This window comes from Hippocampus bargibanti, linkage group LG04, assembly GCF_051943395.1.
Source record: "Hippocampus bargibanti isolate YZ-2025 linkage group LG04, ASM5194339v1, whole genome shotgun sequence".
In the NCBI taxonomy this organism is placed as follows: Eukaryota; Metazoa; Chordata; class Actinopteri; order Syngnathiformes; family Syngnathidae; genus Hippocampus; species Hippocampus bargibanti.
The window spans coordinates 14,822,811-14,839,024 of record NC_142737.1 but is presented as its reverse complement, the minus strand read 5'-3'; the positions used below and the strand labels follow the sequence as shown (position 1 = coordinate 14,839,024).

At 39.4% G+C, this 16,214-nt stretch overlaps 1 protein-coding gene across 3 annotated transcripts in view; it reads left to right on the top strand.

The window, feature by feature from the left end:
• Positions 1 to 409: 409 nt before the first annotated feature.
• pip5k1bb (phosphatidylinositol-4-phosphate 5-kinase, type I, beta b) overlaps positions 410 to 16,214 on the top strand; it is a 41,534-nt gene continuing 25,729 nt past the window's right edge. Inside the window, exons 1-3 of one of the 3 annotated variants that reach the window (XM_088994254.1) lie at positions 410 to 634; positions 14,027 to 14,128; positions 15,026 to 15,094. In XM_088994254.1, the coding sequence (XP_088850380.1) occupies positions 15,026 to 15,094 (69 nt within the window). In that variant the 5' untranslated portion in view covers positions 410 to 634; positions 14,027 to 14,128. Of the gene's footprint in view, positions 635 to 5,044; positions 5,270 to 8,631; positions 8,773 to 14,026; positions 14,129 to 15,025; positions 15,095 to 16,214 lie in introns of those variants that run through there. The other 2 variants (XM_088994255.1, XM_088994256.1) reach the window with 2 other exon arrangements.

The window sequence follows — 16,214 nt, the reverse complement described above, 5'->3', positions numbered from 1 at the left end:
TTTTCTTGTATCCTTGACCCCACACCCCTTGACCACACACACGTACGCACGCACGCGCGCACACGCACGCACACACACACGCAGCTTCCACAAAGCTTGCTGATTTTCACAATACGTAATACAAATTTTATGTATTATGAACTTGGCAATATTAACAACGTATTTGAATGTTTGCCATTACAGTGATACTTGTCGGTTGATGTTTTTTGAGATGACACTTGAAGGAAACAACAAATATTTTTTTTCATAATGTGAGAATGAATTTGCATTTCAACCCCACAGTTGAATTTTACCTTTTACGACCAGCAGGTAGCGTTTGTGAGTCTTTTTTCAAAGTTATGTCGCTTTGAATGGCACCGCGAGTGACATTCGGCGCGCGCGCACACACACTCTGTCACATGCACGCGCGCGTACGATTACATACCCACTGGTCAGACTGCCTGATGTTATCGTCAGATAGTTTGTGACAGTAATAGTTAAGTCTGTCTGATCGCGTTGGACGTACACTTGACTCAAATTTATTCATATTTTTTGGATTTGACTGAAGCGAAAGGTAGCACCAACGCCGAAGACGAAGAAAACATCCAGCCTTTTTTTTCCTGCTCTTCTGCTCTCGGGAAAAGTCGACTCGCAGGTAAGGTTTGTTTGGATCCAATAAACCAAGGAAATATTTTAACCAGAGTTGACAAAAGGTGCACGTACGTTTGTATATGACATTGTCATTGTCTCGTTTCTTCTTAATGTTTTTAGTATGGGGAACTGGGGGGAGTAGGTGAATTTACTGCTCATCAACTCTACGTATTCATATTCAATATTAATGCATCGTAAACAACATGTGATTGTTGGTGATAATCTAGAACAAACTATTCCACTTCATTATTTTTCACCTTGCTCTCGTTGAATTGAACCCATTTAGTCACTGTCCATTTCATTCAAGTCTGATTTAAAAACTCACGAGAATACTAAAGCTATCAATTTTCTCCCAAGTAGTCATTGACACTGTGACAGGGGTGTTCACAAAACAACGTTTCCTATTTATTCATTCAAACAACGGTAAACGTGTTTTATACTCACACAAAACACAAAAAAATGACTAAATACAATACGTCCCTCTCAATTTCTGTTCCAAATGTGTGTTTTTATTACTCTGCTGTTCTTGTGGATCTCCTTCGACTTTGAAGGTGTACCCAATGATGTGCTGGATGGGTGCGTTTTCTCTTATTGCAGCATCATGATTTATTCACTTAATAGTAATTGTGAAGTCTTCTCTTTTGCTTTATGTAAATGTAACGAACAGTCATGAAAACTAGTTATTTGAATTGCTTTCCCCATCAAATATAATGTCTTGCTACGGCTAATAGGATAGACAAGCTAATAATAGCAGATCGTCCAGTTCACTAGTATTTGTTGTTCACTCTCCTTGATTTCCATGTAATACATTTCGAAGTTAGATTTGTCAGAAACTGCAATTACACGGTGTCCACTGTGATGAGAAATAGTGATGAATGTTTTAGAGGAAGCCAAAGAGAAATTTCAAATTGTGCTGAAATAACACAAGGGGCTTTGGTTGCAGTCTTTACTTTCATGCATAACGACGATAATAACTTCAATTTGGGGCCAGGTAAGATGGCCTTGTGTGTTCATATCTTCTGACAATCAGAAATTATTTGTTTGCAAATGGATCGTGTAGCCCAGGAAAAGGTGTACATAATTTGAGAGGATATTTTTCTTTTACAAGCTTGTGATTCATTTGCTGCTGTGATCGTTCATATTTTCACAATGTAATGTATTCTGTATGTATATATTTATATGGTCTTGGATTCGTGTAGGACGGCATGTCTGTGGTTTCCTTTCGGAAGTTCCTGTGTTTCTGCTGAATTTGCCTGGGAGACAACAAAGTTATTCCACACTGGCTGAAACTATTTGAAATGGAAATTAGTCATGCAAATGCTCTGCTGTGTCTTGAGGGGTAAAATCTCACCTCCTGTGCCCAGCCTGTTACTCTTTAAACTCAAATGTAGTCCTTGTAAGCAGCATCTGTGGGTTATGCAATTCTTCACAGCGCAGAAAGATGTGCCACCGCATTGCGAGGCGACTTTTTTGATAGCACTAATCTTGTAAACAGGATTTCAACATTAATTTGTGTCTCAGACACATTAAATGACACTCCCATCCCTTTATTTAATTAGTTATTAGAAATTTGATAACCTTTATGAGTCTCACAATTGAGAAATTCACAGCAGCACTATTATGAGAGGAAGAGGAAACGAAAAAGAAGCAGAAGAACAAGTACAGACACTCTCCTACTTCTGGACATTCGAGTTATGAACAACGGTACATACAAGCATTTTTGCCGGTATGTTTGGGCAGATATGCTGTAAGTTAGATTTTGTATTGGGCACCTTTTTCTGAGTAATGCTTCTTTTCAACGTGAGGCACTGTGAGAGCTCTCTCTCAAACATATGTAGTATTCTCTCCAGTTGTACATGTCTTATTCTTTTCCTTTCGGCTTTTCCTTTCTGCTTTACCCATCAAGGGGTCGCCACAGCGAATCAGTGTCCTCCATCTTCATTCGCAGGTTTCATTCGCATGTTTGTTTTGGCCAATCTTGTACATCGAATGCCCTTCCTGACACAACCCTCTGTATTTATCCGGGCTTGGGACCGGCACAATAAGACACTGGCGTGTTTCCCGTTGTGGCTACAGAACAAGTAACTCATTTGTATAGAGCATTTATTTTATTAAATGTTTATTTTTCAGGACAAACCAATACAGGTTACTTATACAAGCCTTAAACATATATAAACCTTAAACATACATTCCATACAAAATATAACACAGAAGCAACTTACGAACAAATTCACCTTACGAACGACCATTCGGAACGTATCTCGTTCGTACGTTAGGGAGCATCTGTATAGGAGGTGTTGTAAAAGCCAGTCACATTCGCGGCACCATCCTGAAGTCAAAATAAATAATATTACATAACACAAAAGACACAAACAGTTATTCAATCTTAACCACTTTTCAGCAGCCTTTTTGTTGTAAGCAGTTATATATGAAAGAGGAGATGATCAAAGTGTGGATCAGGGACACCATACTAAAAATGTGCACACGCCAGCTAAGTTTTGAAAGCAAACCCGAAGCTGAAGCATCCATTGATAAAAAGAACAAGTATATTGTTAAGCCTATACAGTTAATAATAGGTGTATTTTATTTCAATTGCTGTACGTACACAATAAACATGACCAAATTTGGATTGGATTGGATGTATCTTTATTAGTCTTTCAGTGGAGAAATGTAAATTTCACAGCAGCAAAGTTATTAAAGGAAGAGGAAAGGAATGAAAGAAGTAGAAAAACAAAACCAATGTTCAAATTGAATCGTACTACATCATTTTCTCTTAAATTCACTAAAAATTCACTTGTAGCTTTGAGCTAAGTAGCTAATGTTGTATCTTGAGTTGCAAGTCACCAAACCTAAGAACCTTTTCTATTAATTAATTATAATAATACATTTTATTTATAAGCACCTTTCAAAACTCTCAAGGACACTTTACAGTTGCAGGATGAGAACACCAAATTTTTTGGGGGCAGGTGAGCAGCGGCAGCCATTCGCGCCAGAGGTCACTCAACCCGGAAGTAACACACACTCGCCACTAACTCTTTATTTATTTATTTATTTATTTATTTATTTATTTATTTATTTATTTATTTATTTGTGTGTTGATGTAGTTGTTTGTTTATTTATATGTTTGTTGATTTAGTTGTTTATTTATTTATTTGTTTGCTTATTTATTATTTGTGCACTTTTGGGTTGCTAGCCAAAATTAGCATGAAGACCAACTTTCTTTTCAGATATTACAGTAAAGTCTCGTTATATCGATATCGGTTATATCGATAGTACCGCTTATTACGATACTATTTCTATGAACGCAAGGAGAAAATTACATGCGCACAGGGTCGGATATATCGATAGTCCTGGTTATATCGATATTTTTTCGGACTCCCGAGAATATCGATATAACGAGACTTTACTATATATGAATTGGGGTGAGGGGAAGGAGATTCACAGTCCAACATCATACAAAAAATGTTGGTTGCTGAGGGATTGAGGAACTGGAATGGATTCATAAAATTGTAGTTTGTTTCGATGGTAAAACTGTTTTGGTTTGTCGTAGCATATCTTTGTCCACAGACTAAACGTCTTGCCAAGAGCCGGCACAACTATGACAAGCTGGAAGGATTTCAGTCTTGTGATTGTCGGTCAAAGAGCGCTCTGTGTGTGTACAGTGCTCCTTGGGATCTGCTGGTGATTGCAGCAAAATAACCAGATGAGAACCATTTAAGACAGTTACATACTAGTTCCCAGCGATGACCCTCATGCTTGATAATGGTGTCAGTGGCTGACCTGACTCGTGTCTCCACGCAGGGGTGTGCCCCCATGATGGGTTTTGCTTACACTGATAAAAGTGCCTCACTGTACCGTGATAGTGAAAATTTGTCATGTCATTCCATTTCTCTCACTCATCTCCATGTGTTTAGGACAAAAGGGAATGTCCATTTACTACCAGTACCTACACCAGCTCGCCATGTTCCTTGTCTTTTCTTTGTTATGCCGGCAAGTCCTTCAAAGCAGCTAAATTGGAGCCCGTCAATAAATTGGAGCTCCAAAAAAGTGACTGGATGAAGTGGATGAGCAGGCTTTGCCGTATTTCCTTCCCAAATAATTTTAGATTTCTTAGAGTACTTAATTAAAACCACGGAAGTCATTTGGCATTAGAAGCAGGACAAATTGGCTTCTAGTGCAAAATACAGTGTTTAGCTATAATTAACTATGCGCAGTGGTGGCTGTTGGAAGTGCTGTCAGCAGTTTGTGATTGGTTAATAAGTGTTGGATCTGCTCTTAAGATTGTGGCAACTCCTCAGGCTCTGCTTCCAATGATTACTCTCAAACTGGTTAATCTTGTACGGCTTTCGGTAAAGAGTACAGACACTTAAGTTGTCAGACTAAAATTATCCAAAAATGTATTTTGCTGGAACTTTGATAACAGACTTGTTTGGATGAGCTGACTAAATTTCATTTGTGAGCCCATAAATTACTACCACCCCACGAAATCATCCGCCCTCCAGCCTGCGGTGAATCTCCAAGAAGACACTTGGCAGGTCAAGTAGGGCTGCAAGAGCTTCATACATGAGTTGATAAATCGCTCCAGGCTAAGTTAGCACACATCTGTTCACTTCTGTTGTTCATCTGCAAGAATGGCAAGGTATGTTCCCTCTTATCAACTTTTATTGTCTTTATTTACTGTTGGCAACAATGGCCAAATCTTGTATAAGATATGGCACATCACAAACTACAGCAGGTGTTGAAAATGTGAAGTCACCAAAGGGACGATGAATTCCACCTTGTGACTTATTACCATTTTTTATTTACAAGTAAATGTTGAGAAAATATGCAACCTTGACTTTAGTGGAACGTTTAAAGGACAACCGACGCCTCTCGATAAGTTGTGTCCATAATTTGTAAAATCGCTTCAAATGACTTCTACTGAGCGTATTTTACAAAGATTTCACCGCATATAGCTACATTTTATATTTTAAGACTCGCGCTGAATATTCCGGAAGTCGTGTTTTTGAGTTGGTGACGAGTCCTCACGTCACGTCACGGAAGGAACGCCCCTGACCGAGAAAGGACACATTGTAGCAGTCCTTTCATCACGTCAATGCATTTTGCGGTACTTTGTTTGGTCTGAAAACTTCGTCTTGATCTGTGTTGATGGCGAAATTAGAAGGAAAACACAAATAACGCAATGGTGAGTCGTTGTGTGTTGCACCGAGCATCTATTTTGATATTCGCTGACAAAAATTCTCAGGAAAAAAATCAGCCCGTTTCCACGGACTTTGTCGCCATCTTCTGCCTCTTTTCGGTGCTACATTCAGTGCTACATTATATTCATAACTGGATGAGTAACAATCTGAAGCCATTGTTTTGATTGTCGAGCAAGGCAAGACGTCTGGCATGACATTACAAACAAGGGGGCGGGACCTTCTGAAACTGGCCACTTCCGGTTTCAAATTGAAGTAGTTTTTAGACACTTAGTCATTTTTATTTGTGTTTTGCATTTGACTAAAATATCATCCTGCGTGTTTTGGGTATTTTAGATGCGTTTAAAACGTTTTTCTGATGTCAGCTAGGAAACAAAAAAGTGATGTTGGTTGTCCTTTAATAGCAGAAGACACATTTTGGCTCTAGCATACATGTTTACAAACAAATCTATTCAAAGCACTGTCTAACATTATGCCTAATCTTATAATTTGTAGTGCAGTGGTACACTATTGCAAATATTGCAAAGTGTAAATAAAATTTTACATTTACAATTTGTCAAAACTGTGTCTCACTACAAAGTCAAGCTTTATTGTCAAATATGCTAATATGCATGACATACAGGACAGATGAAATTACTGTCCTCTCGAACCCAGCATGCAAGGTACTTATAATTACTTAACAAACATAAACATGAAAACGGCAATTTGCCGGGAGAGGGGAGCCGCTGCGTGTTCACGCGCCGCGGCTCCCCTCGTATTCTCTCGTATTGAATCTGATCAATCAATTTGCTTGCTCAGATGCGCCCATGTACTAACAATAATTTGTCCGTGGCTTGTCAGTGTGTATAAAAACATCACTGGCACCACATGACAAAACAGCACAATGGTCTCAGTTTTTTTATGCTTCAAACAACTCTCATTTGGATTTTCCCAATAGCTCGTGCTGTCATGTGGAAAGTGATTTGTGCAGTCAGGCGATTCAAGTGAATTCTACCGCCGCCAAGAACGACTCGCATTATGTAACTTGTCAAAGAGGGCTGATACACGTGAAGGAATTTTTTTCTGCTTCATGGAGCTCTGTTATGGTGCGACATGGGCATGAGAATTGTAGGACTGCTCCTTTGTCAACAGACCTGTGTCACAATTTGGAAGGAGCTGAATCTGGATGTAAAATTCGCCTTTATAATTCAACCATTTCATCATGCCTCCCTCCCTCCCGATTGTCGATTGGGTTCCTTATTAGAGCATTGATGGCTTGCTGGCATGGTGAACAGTTGGCAATGTCTCCCAATTATTCAACGGCAGTGATGTTTGTTGTCACTGTTGTCCTGTTGGTTGTTTTGGTCCTGCTGAGCCCACATGGCCAGCTTCCCTGCCATGACAGTGATAAGGCTCAGAGAGGCCCACCCAATGGGGGCCTGAGATATATGGATGACTAGTGAAAAGACAGAAAAGAAGACCCAATATAGGAACAAGCAGTAGGTAAACAATGTCAAATGTCAGCAGGGTGTTTGTATGGCATTTAAAAGAAAATCCTGGAGCTTGTGTTCTTTTCAGCAGTTACATTTGTAAGACAGGGACTTGAACACATTTTCAGGAAAATAAAACTTTCACAATTAATTGAATTTTGACATCATGTGACTTTGGGATGTCTTGTATATGTGTATATGTCAGTGGGGACCGACAATTTGGGGGGGCTTCTATGTGTTGCACTCCATCCATCCATCCATCCATCCATCCATCCATCCATCCATCCATCCATCCATCCATCCATCCATCCATCCATCCATTTATTCTCCAATCTCTTTATCCCCATGGGGGGAAGATGCTTCAGCCGATATTATTTGTTATTTAGTTTTTTTGTTCTCTTGACTTTAAGACGGTGCGGCAAGAGTGGCTGCCTTTCCAGCAGCTCATGTATTTTGTTTTTCTACTTTCATTCCTTTCATCACTTTTCTGCTGTGAAATGTAAATTTCTCCACTGCGAGACTAATAAAGGCAAATCCAATCCAATCCCAGCTGTCTTTAAGGTAGGAGGACACCCTGAACCGGTTGCCAGCCGATCACAGGGCCCAGGGGAATGAACAACCATCCATGCTCACACTCACTCCTAGGGACAATTTGGAGTGTTCAATCAGCCTGCCATGCATGTGGGAAGAAACCGGAGAACCCAGAGAAAATCCACATAGTCACGGGGAGAACATGCAAATCCCACACAGGAAGGCCAGTGCTTGAATTGAACATGGTTGCTCTGCACTGTGTGGTCGACGCACGAACCGCTGGTCCTCCTAGCTGTCCACGGAAAAGTGTATGTGATGGAGAAAAAAAAACACAAAAAAACGTAAGCATAAAGTGACACAAACATTTTTATGATGGTGACAGTTTGACCCTGATCTAGACTAATTCAATTTCTATCATTTTAAACAGAAACAAATTTGTTTACAAAATTTGTTTGCAAACGTGTTTAAAAATCAAATCAAAGGTAGACCCATGTTCCAAAACGGATTTTGTTTGACCCACTAATATGTGGCTGTAAAACAAAACAAAAAACACCTGTCTGTGATTAAAAGGTTTAGAGTAAGCTTGAACAGGGTGTTCTTTCATCCCCTTTCATATCATTGGTTAGTATATGATGTTTGACATGATGTTTTTCATGTCATGTTAGCAACTGAGACAAAGTTGTAAACGGCACATCACTGATGTCATTACTCAATATAGTTAGTCCACTCTGCAATCCATGGAATTTTCTTTTGTGTCACTTGTCTTTTTAGACAATCCTGTCTCTGTTTTCGCTCAAGTAAGCATCTGTAATTCCTCACCCTTATGCCCACGGCTTGGTTGAATTCATGTGACTTGCTGAACCTAACCCTTCCTCGTTGCTGGTCGAGCAGAATGGAACTGGAGAGGAGAACTCTGCATAGCGTATCCACTGCCCTCGCTTAGGGTTTGTTGCACTTTTTCTTATACCAACAGAATGAGTACAATCAATGGATCGAGTGTGCATGATTGTGCTTGTTAAAATAGGACCTCATTGTTTGGAGGGTAGACGACACAGCAGGGCTTGTTCTCCGCAGTGGCTTCGCTATGTATATCATCTGATGGTAGTGGTATGCAAGAAGCTAACCACAAATGAAAGACATTTTCTCCCATCTTACTCATTACTCCGAGCTCACCTATCTGTTCATATCCCTAGTGAAAGGTTAACTCTTAAGTCTTGTAAATGTCACACAAATAATGGTGGTTCAGCACATTCAGGTCTGATATGATGTTCACAAAGTCTTTTTGGTTGTTCTTGACTTGCACATTACTCACTTAGATGCCCCGTGATACATTCTGTGTAATATTGGATGGTAATTTTCAAGACAACGTGACAGCCAGTCTTCAATGTGAAAAGAACAAATAGGCTGACAGGAGCTGTTCTTGCTTAGTTTTAAGGACAGCCATGTCAATGGCATGCTTATTGCCTAAAATTGTTCTTCTTGCACTTCCTCCTGCTTTTATTTACTTTTTTTCATCTCCATAGTGTAGTCAATAAATACCAAAAACATAGAGTGCACCACGTAGAGGTCCAAAGTCCGCTAAGCCTGGATAAACCTATTGTGAACCTCCCCAAAATTTGACCACCAAACTGTTGATTGTGAATGCATTTAAAAACCGTATGTCACAGGTGTCAAAGTCAAGGCCAAGGGACCAAATCTGGCCCGCCACATCATTTTATTCGGCCCGCGAAAGCAACTGAAACGTGAAATTCCATGATGCTTGCTGAAGTCCGAACCAAAATTTAAAATTGGACCATGTACACCACAAAAACAGTCATTATTTTTTACTTCAAATTTGAAAACTACTTACTCATTAATTTCTTGTGCGCTCTATATGTAATGTGTGGAGGGGATGAAATTCCAATGGCTTCCCCAAATTCATAACGGCCCCTGAGAGGAAACCGTAACTACAATGTGTCCCGTGGCAAAAAATGAATTTGACACCCTTGCCATATGGAGATCCTCACCAATATAACGTGTTTCCTAATTGCTCCATATAAAGTAACTCTACTCCACAAAAACAATGAAGTGCCGTATTATTGTTGATTTTTTTCTGAATCTTGCTAGTCTAAACTCTGTTTAAAAGTTTAAACTGTCTCTCTCAGCATGTTTACAAGAATTGCATGAGATACAGTATTTTACTTCTGCTAATTGTATTTGTGACTAAAAATCTCTCAATTTTCAGATCTGTTTCGCCACACGCAAGGTTCGAAATTACAAAAAAAAAAAGATCAGTATGATGCAGTGCAATTCCTGTAATCAATAACTGCCAAAAAATGATTTTGTGAAATAATGATTTGGAACAACAGCACTCAGAACCAATTGTTGTTATCTCTTGGTAAGCAACGTTTTTCTCAATTCTGACTTTTTTCTCATCATACAACATTGTGCTCTTGGCCAGTGAGAGTTAATCCATCCATGTAATCCCCATGGCCACATATCATTTCATGTCAGTTTGGAATTTACTGTATTTCCAGCTAGTGTAGTAGGGCCACACACACACACGGCACCTTGTTGCTTGCTCTGTGAGCCCCAACAGAAGCACCTGTAGTATTTTCCACCGCAAGGGTAGTAACTAAGCTACTGACACACCAGACAGTGACAAGTGTTTACCCAAGTTGACAGTAATACAATGTACCGCTGCACTCAATGTATACACATTGCCTACATCGGGAGGGACGCATTGTTTGGATATATTGCACCTGCTTCATTTGCACATTTAATTTGGCCGTGGTGCTGTGGCCATGGAACTAGACCTTGATTATTTTTGGAAATAATATAGCCGGTGACCCTGAATGGGGGTTGAACACCAATGGACAGATGGAAGGAGGGAAAATTACTGTCAATTAAATTGATTTTGAAATGCTCCAAAGAACGCAAGACTCAAATCAAAGCAATTTCATTGGATTATCACACAAACGAGACACTTGTCATTACTGTGACATCTTTCAGTTTTCAGGCCACAGTGTATTTTATTTATCAATGTATTAGTTTCTTGAAATGTCAGGTGTGATGTGTGATAGAAGAGTTTCAGCTAGGATGAAAGGAAAAGTGTATAAAACGGTGGTGAGAGTAGCCATGATGTTTGGACTGGAGACAGTGCCACTGAAGAAAAGACAGGAAGCAGAGCTGGAGGTAGCAGACATGAAGACGTTGAGGTTTTCTTTGGGAGTGACCAGGTGGGATAGGATTAGGAATCAGTATACTCGATGCACAATTCATATTAGAGGCTTTGGAAAGAAAGTCAGAGAGGCCAGACTGAGATAGTTTGGATATGTCCAGAGGATAGAGAGTGACTATATCGGGAGAAGGATGCTGAGCCTTGAACTGCCAGGCAGGAGACAGAGAGGAAGACAAAAGAGGAGGTATATGGATGTTGTCAAAGAGGACATGAAGGGTGCTGGTTTGCACAAAACCGGGTTAGATGGAGGACAATGATTCGCTGTGGCGATCCCTGAAGTGAAAAGACAAAAGGAAAAGGAGAAGATTAGTTTCTTTGTTTGTTTTTGCACAATCCTATTAGCAAACAAAGAAATAACTTAAGTTAAGCAGAAACCCTGAAGTAGTTCTTGCGTAACTATGAAAAGTAAGTCAAGTTTTAAGGCGATACTCTTATCAGATTTGAATCGGGGGATTCATGTCAAAGCAAACCAATTCCTGCTTTTATTGTCATTCCCAATGATCAGCTGACCGCCAAAAGGTTATTACATTGACTTTCAGATTTCCGAAAACATTACATTTTTATCATACCAGAGAGTACATTTTTGCTCAGAGCGCATACTTTCCTTGGCAGGACGAGTTGAGCACAAAGTGGTTTTTGGACTTCAATTTAGACTGACTCAACGCAGTAGCTTTGTCTGGAAAAGCTCTGTGCAAATCTTACTTCATCTGCGTTTCAGTACATGTATTTATTTTGGAGGCTGGGCGATTTATATACAGTGGAACCTCGGTTCTCTACCAGAACCCTGTTCGAAAAGCGATTTGTTCGAACACCGAAATCATTTTTCCCATTACAAATAATGTAAATCGCGTTAATCCGTTCCAACACCCTGAATGTTTACCTTTTTAGTATTTCATACATTATTTTATGCATGAAATTGCACATTAAAATGCTCACCAACACATAAAAAGCAATGTATATCTCAGAAAATGTTAAGCAAAATGGCAAAGACACAAATAACATAAACATAAATGTAACCCAGGCTAATCGTACGTTCGCGTTATTGTAATATTCCGTACGAAGATTACGCTAACATGAACGTGTAAAAATAAAAAAAAAAGGATAAAGAAAAGAATTATGAATAGGATTTTTTACCTTTGTGGTAGTCAGCAGAAGGGGGGGTGGATGGTGGATCGTAGGTTTCGCCATGCTGTATTCCCTAGCCAGATCAGACACTCACACACCTCCTTCATATTTTGCTATTATTTCTTTCTTAAATGCAATAGTTGTACGCACTACTTTTCTTTTTTCACTTGTAGCAGCTTTGCTGCTTGCACTGACTTTTTGGAGGCATGATTAGGGGCTAAAACACTTCGTACACCTATATTAAACGCGAGAGCAAAACGCAGCACATCCGCACGCGACAACAGTTGGTCACGAAGAGAGCGATCTACACCAGTACGCCGCTCAGCATCTCACCCTCGCGCACGCACTCACGCGTCGTACCGGCGTTCGAACTCCGATATTTGTTCGAACTACGAAGCAAGAATTTCTAGAATTTTTTTGTTCAGACTCCGATTTTTTCGAACTGTGACTCGTTCGAAAACCGAGGTTCCACTGTATATTTATTTATTTTTTGTTTGTTTTGTCCAAAGCAGGTTGAATTCAACCTGGAGTGTGCATTGGGTTACATAATTACAATGAGAACTGTTGGGATGATGCGGCCACTGGTCTTTTCTTTTGTGTTGGCAAACAACAACAATGTGATGTTTGCTACAGCTTCGGGACTGTTCTGGAAAACTCTGTTTGTGGTTAGGTGAGGCTGACCCACTGAGCGAGGGTGAACAGCACTATAGAACCGCCTCTTCGCCCCGTCCAGAGAGCAGACCGTCAAACAGGCCTCTGGGCTTATTCACATTTCTCACAAATATACAATTCCAGTATGAAAGACTGGTTTAAATGTCTGTGTAAGCTCTCAGTCGTACAGGAGTGGTCCATCGATGAAAAGGTTTCTTCAGCCGTCATCTGTACTTCTTTGAAGGTGTCGGACGTTTCGCTTCTTATCCAAGAAACTTTGCTGACGAAGTTTCTTGGATAAGAAGCGAAACACCTTCAAAGAAGTACAGATGATGGCTGAAGAAATCTTTTCATCACTGGTTTAAATGTCAACCTCACCATTTTTAGAACTATCTTGATGCACTGAACGAGGTGTCATAGTGGAAAAGTGCTCTTAAGCTGCAGCTTTATGGAGCATTTCTATGCAGGTGGGGAGGTCGTTGCAGGCTCAGATTATCAGAGTTGGCTAAACCTTTCTATTTTTTATTTTTTTTACACACCTCACCTCATCCCTCTTCTACTGCAGTCCTTGCTCACTCGGATAACAGCGAGCCACATTTATCAAGCCCTTTATCAGCAAAAGTGTTCTACAACCTCTGAGCTCAAACACAATTGATACTGTTCAGACAATGGTTGCTCCAAAGTCAAATCCACATTTAAAACCATTATTGTTACCTGGATGTAAAAATCGTCTGCACGACCAGACGTAACTATCAAGTCATTTTAACTTATCAGACATGGTGTCCCTTTTTCGTAAATGACTCATAGGCTATATCAAACACCCACAAATGAAAATAATAAATAAAAAAAATCTGTCGTGTGTGTGTGTGTGTGTATACTTTATATGATGAAAAGATCCTGGCCATTCTTAGTTTGTGTTTACGCAAAAGATCAAAAATGTAGTTGTGCTTTTCAGCTTGTAAAACTGCTTCTAGTATGTCGCTCTGTAAACTGTTTAATGTGTAGTACATGTGGAGCCCATTTACAGCATTCACTGCTCCTTTATGAACTGTTAGCTTTTAATTAATGGAAACATTTCTCTTCGCCCTCGTGCTACCATTTCCAGTGGCTGTGAGCATGATCCCCCCAACAAGATCCCCCTCACCATATCCTAAGTCCACCTAACTACATCTCTGTTTTTGTACATCTCTGTTTTTATTCAGGTTTCTGACATACGTCACAACCAGTGGATCGACATTCAATTCAGCAATCCGGAGATGTTGCCTTAATAGCTTTCAAATGGCCGCATCTTTTCTTTAAGAAAGGTACTCTCAATATTTTGCATTATACTGTATGATCGTGCTACACAACTGATAGTGCACTGATAAAAAATGACCAAGATGTGATTGATTTCACAGTGGTTGGGATTGTACTGGGCGACATTCGTTCATCGACTCACTTATGAACTTTACGATGGATTCAGAACTATTGTCATTTTAATTAAACAGAAATAATTTGTAATCGCACAACCATTGATGATAAGGGGTACGTTGAAAGTAGAATGAAGACTACAAAACATAAACAACAAAACAAAACTAAAATAGGAAAAAAAAACATGTTCTTCCGTGGCCCGTGTAGCAACACTACATAAGAAGAATAGGCTCTTAAACCTCCTTAGTGGAAGTATTGGTTGTCAAAAATTCATCTGTAAAATGATCTGGTCTCAAATTGTTCGTTTCACGTCTTGTAGCAAGGCAATGAAGTAAGCGGTGCTTACCGACTTTGTCTATCTTGTGATTGAGATGTAGCCATGGCAACCTTGTCTTGTGTCACTCAGAGCCACTCTTTATTTATTTATTTATTTATTTATGTTTCTTTCCGGTTCTACCAGCTCATCCAAAGACAGTCCCACATATTAACCACAATGATGGTCCATACTCAAATAGTAATGGTCTACAACAAATGATTGAATTCATAAGTATTACTAGATATTAATATAAATATAACCTAATAGATTATTTTTATATTATAGTAACAGTTGCATTTGAATACCCTGATATGCCATAGCTAAAAGGAGAGCACATTCAGAATAAGTACCCCCCCCCCCCCAAAAAAAAAACAATTTAATAATCTAGAAAAGTTACCACAGTCTCTGATCTGAAATATTTAAAGATTTGCTGAGCAGTGTAATAAGATTCATGCTGAGTGATCCTTTCTTTCAGATGTCAACCACAATGGAAAATGGAATTGGGGCTGCTTGGAGTGCCAATAGAGAGAAAACATACAAGAAGGTAAGACCGTTTAGCTTCTAATTCATGAGCCTTTCTGTTTTGTTTTCTTTAACAAGATGTGAATTGACATCTTTATTTTTGACTAAAAACATCCAAAAGTATTCTCCCTATGCACCTGTGATTCACATCAATTTGTAGTAATGCTTTGACAACATATAATGTCCCCAACTTTGCACTGCTCTCACGCCAGAGGTCAGTCGGGCCATGTGCTGGTCACACTTTTGACGTCACCGCTGATATGAACCTTTTTTTCTCTCAAGATGCCACTCTTGCAAGGCTTCCCTCAGTGCCACTGCTTGCACACAACATATTGTAAAAAGTGGTCAAAGGTCATCTTGTTACCCGAGCAACAAAACTGCTTAATTGTTTGTGTACCATCCTCTAAAGCAGTTTGGCCTTTTAAGTGATAAATCCTCCATGCAAACAAATTCGCTAAATGTTTTTGCACAAGGTCATTTACGATGGACAACAAGTCTAAATAATAAATACGGAAATTAGAACCATAGTGTTCCAGGGTAAAAATGACATTATCGCAACACTTTTGAGGAACATTTTCACATTCTTCATGAAATAATCATCAACTTCACTGAAATTGTTGATTTGTTCATTGTGTCCACTATTATGCAAAATTCAATGTTGTTTACCAATTTTTGTCTCCATACGATTGTGGCAAAATGGAGTGCACCACTAGTTTCTAGTTTTGAAAAGAGATATCATGTTGATCTCTTCTTTTTAGCCAGAAGAAGTTGAGATACAGGACTCAATTTACTCAATCGGATTGTCATTCAAATGAAATGACCAGAGACCAAAAAACAAATCAACTGATGAATCAGAAACATGAAAAAATGATAATGCACTCCGAAGAACATTTGTGGCATTGATCGCGAACTAATTTCACTTCCAACTCCCCCACCCCCCACTTGATTATACGGTATATGGTTATGCGTTGTGCATGATGTATGTCCCACAGTTCCAGTCCACACTGTTTTTTTGATGTTTTGCAATTTCGTCTTTTCCTGTTTCACATTTTCGACAATTTTTCTTGGAGTGCAGTTTTGTAGTTCTGCTTGCAAGACGGGGGACACCAGTGCCAGGGTGCAATAACACACTTGTTTTCTCT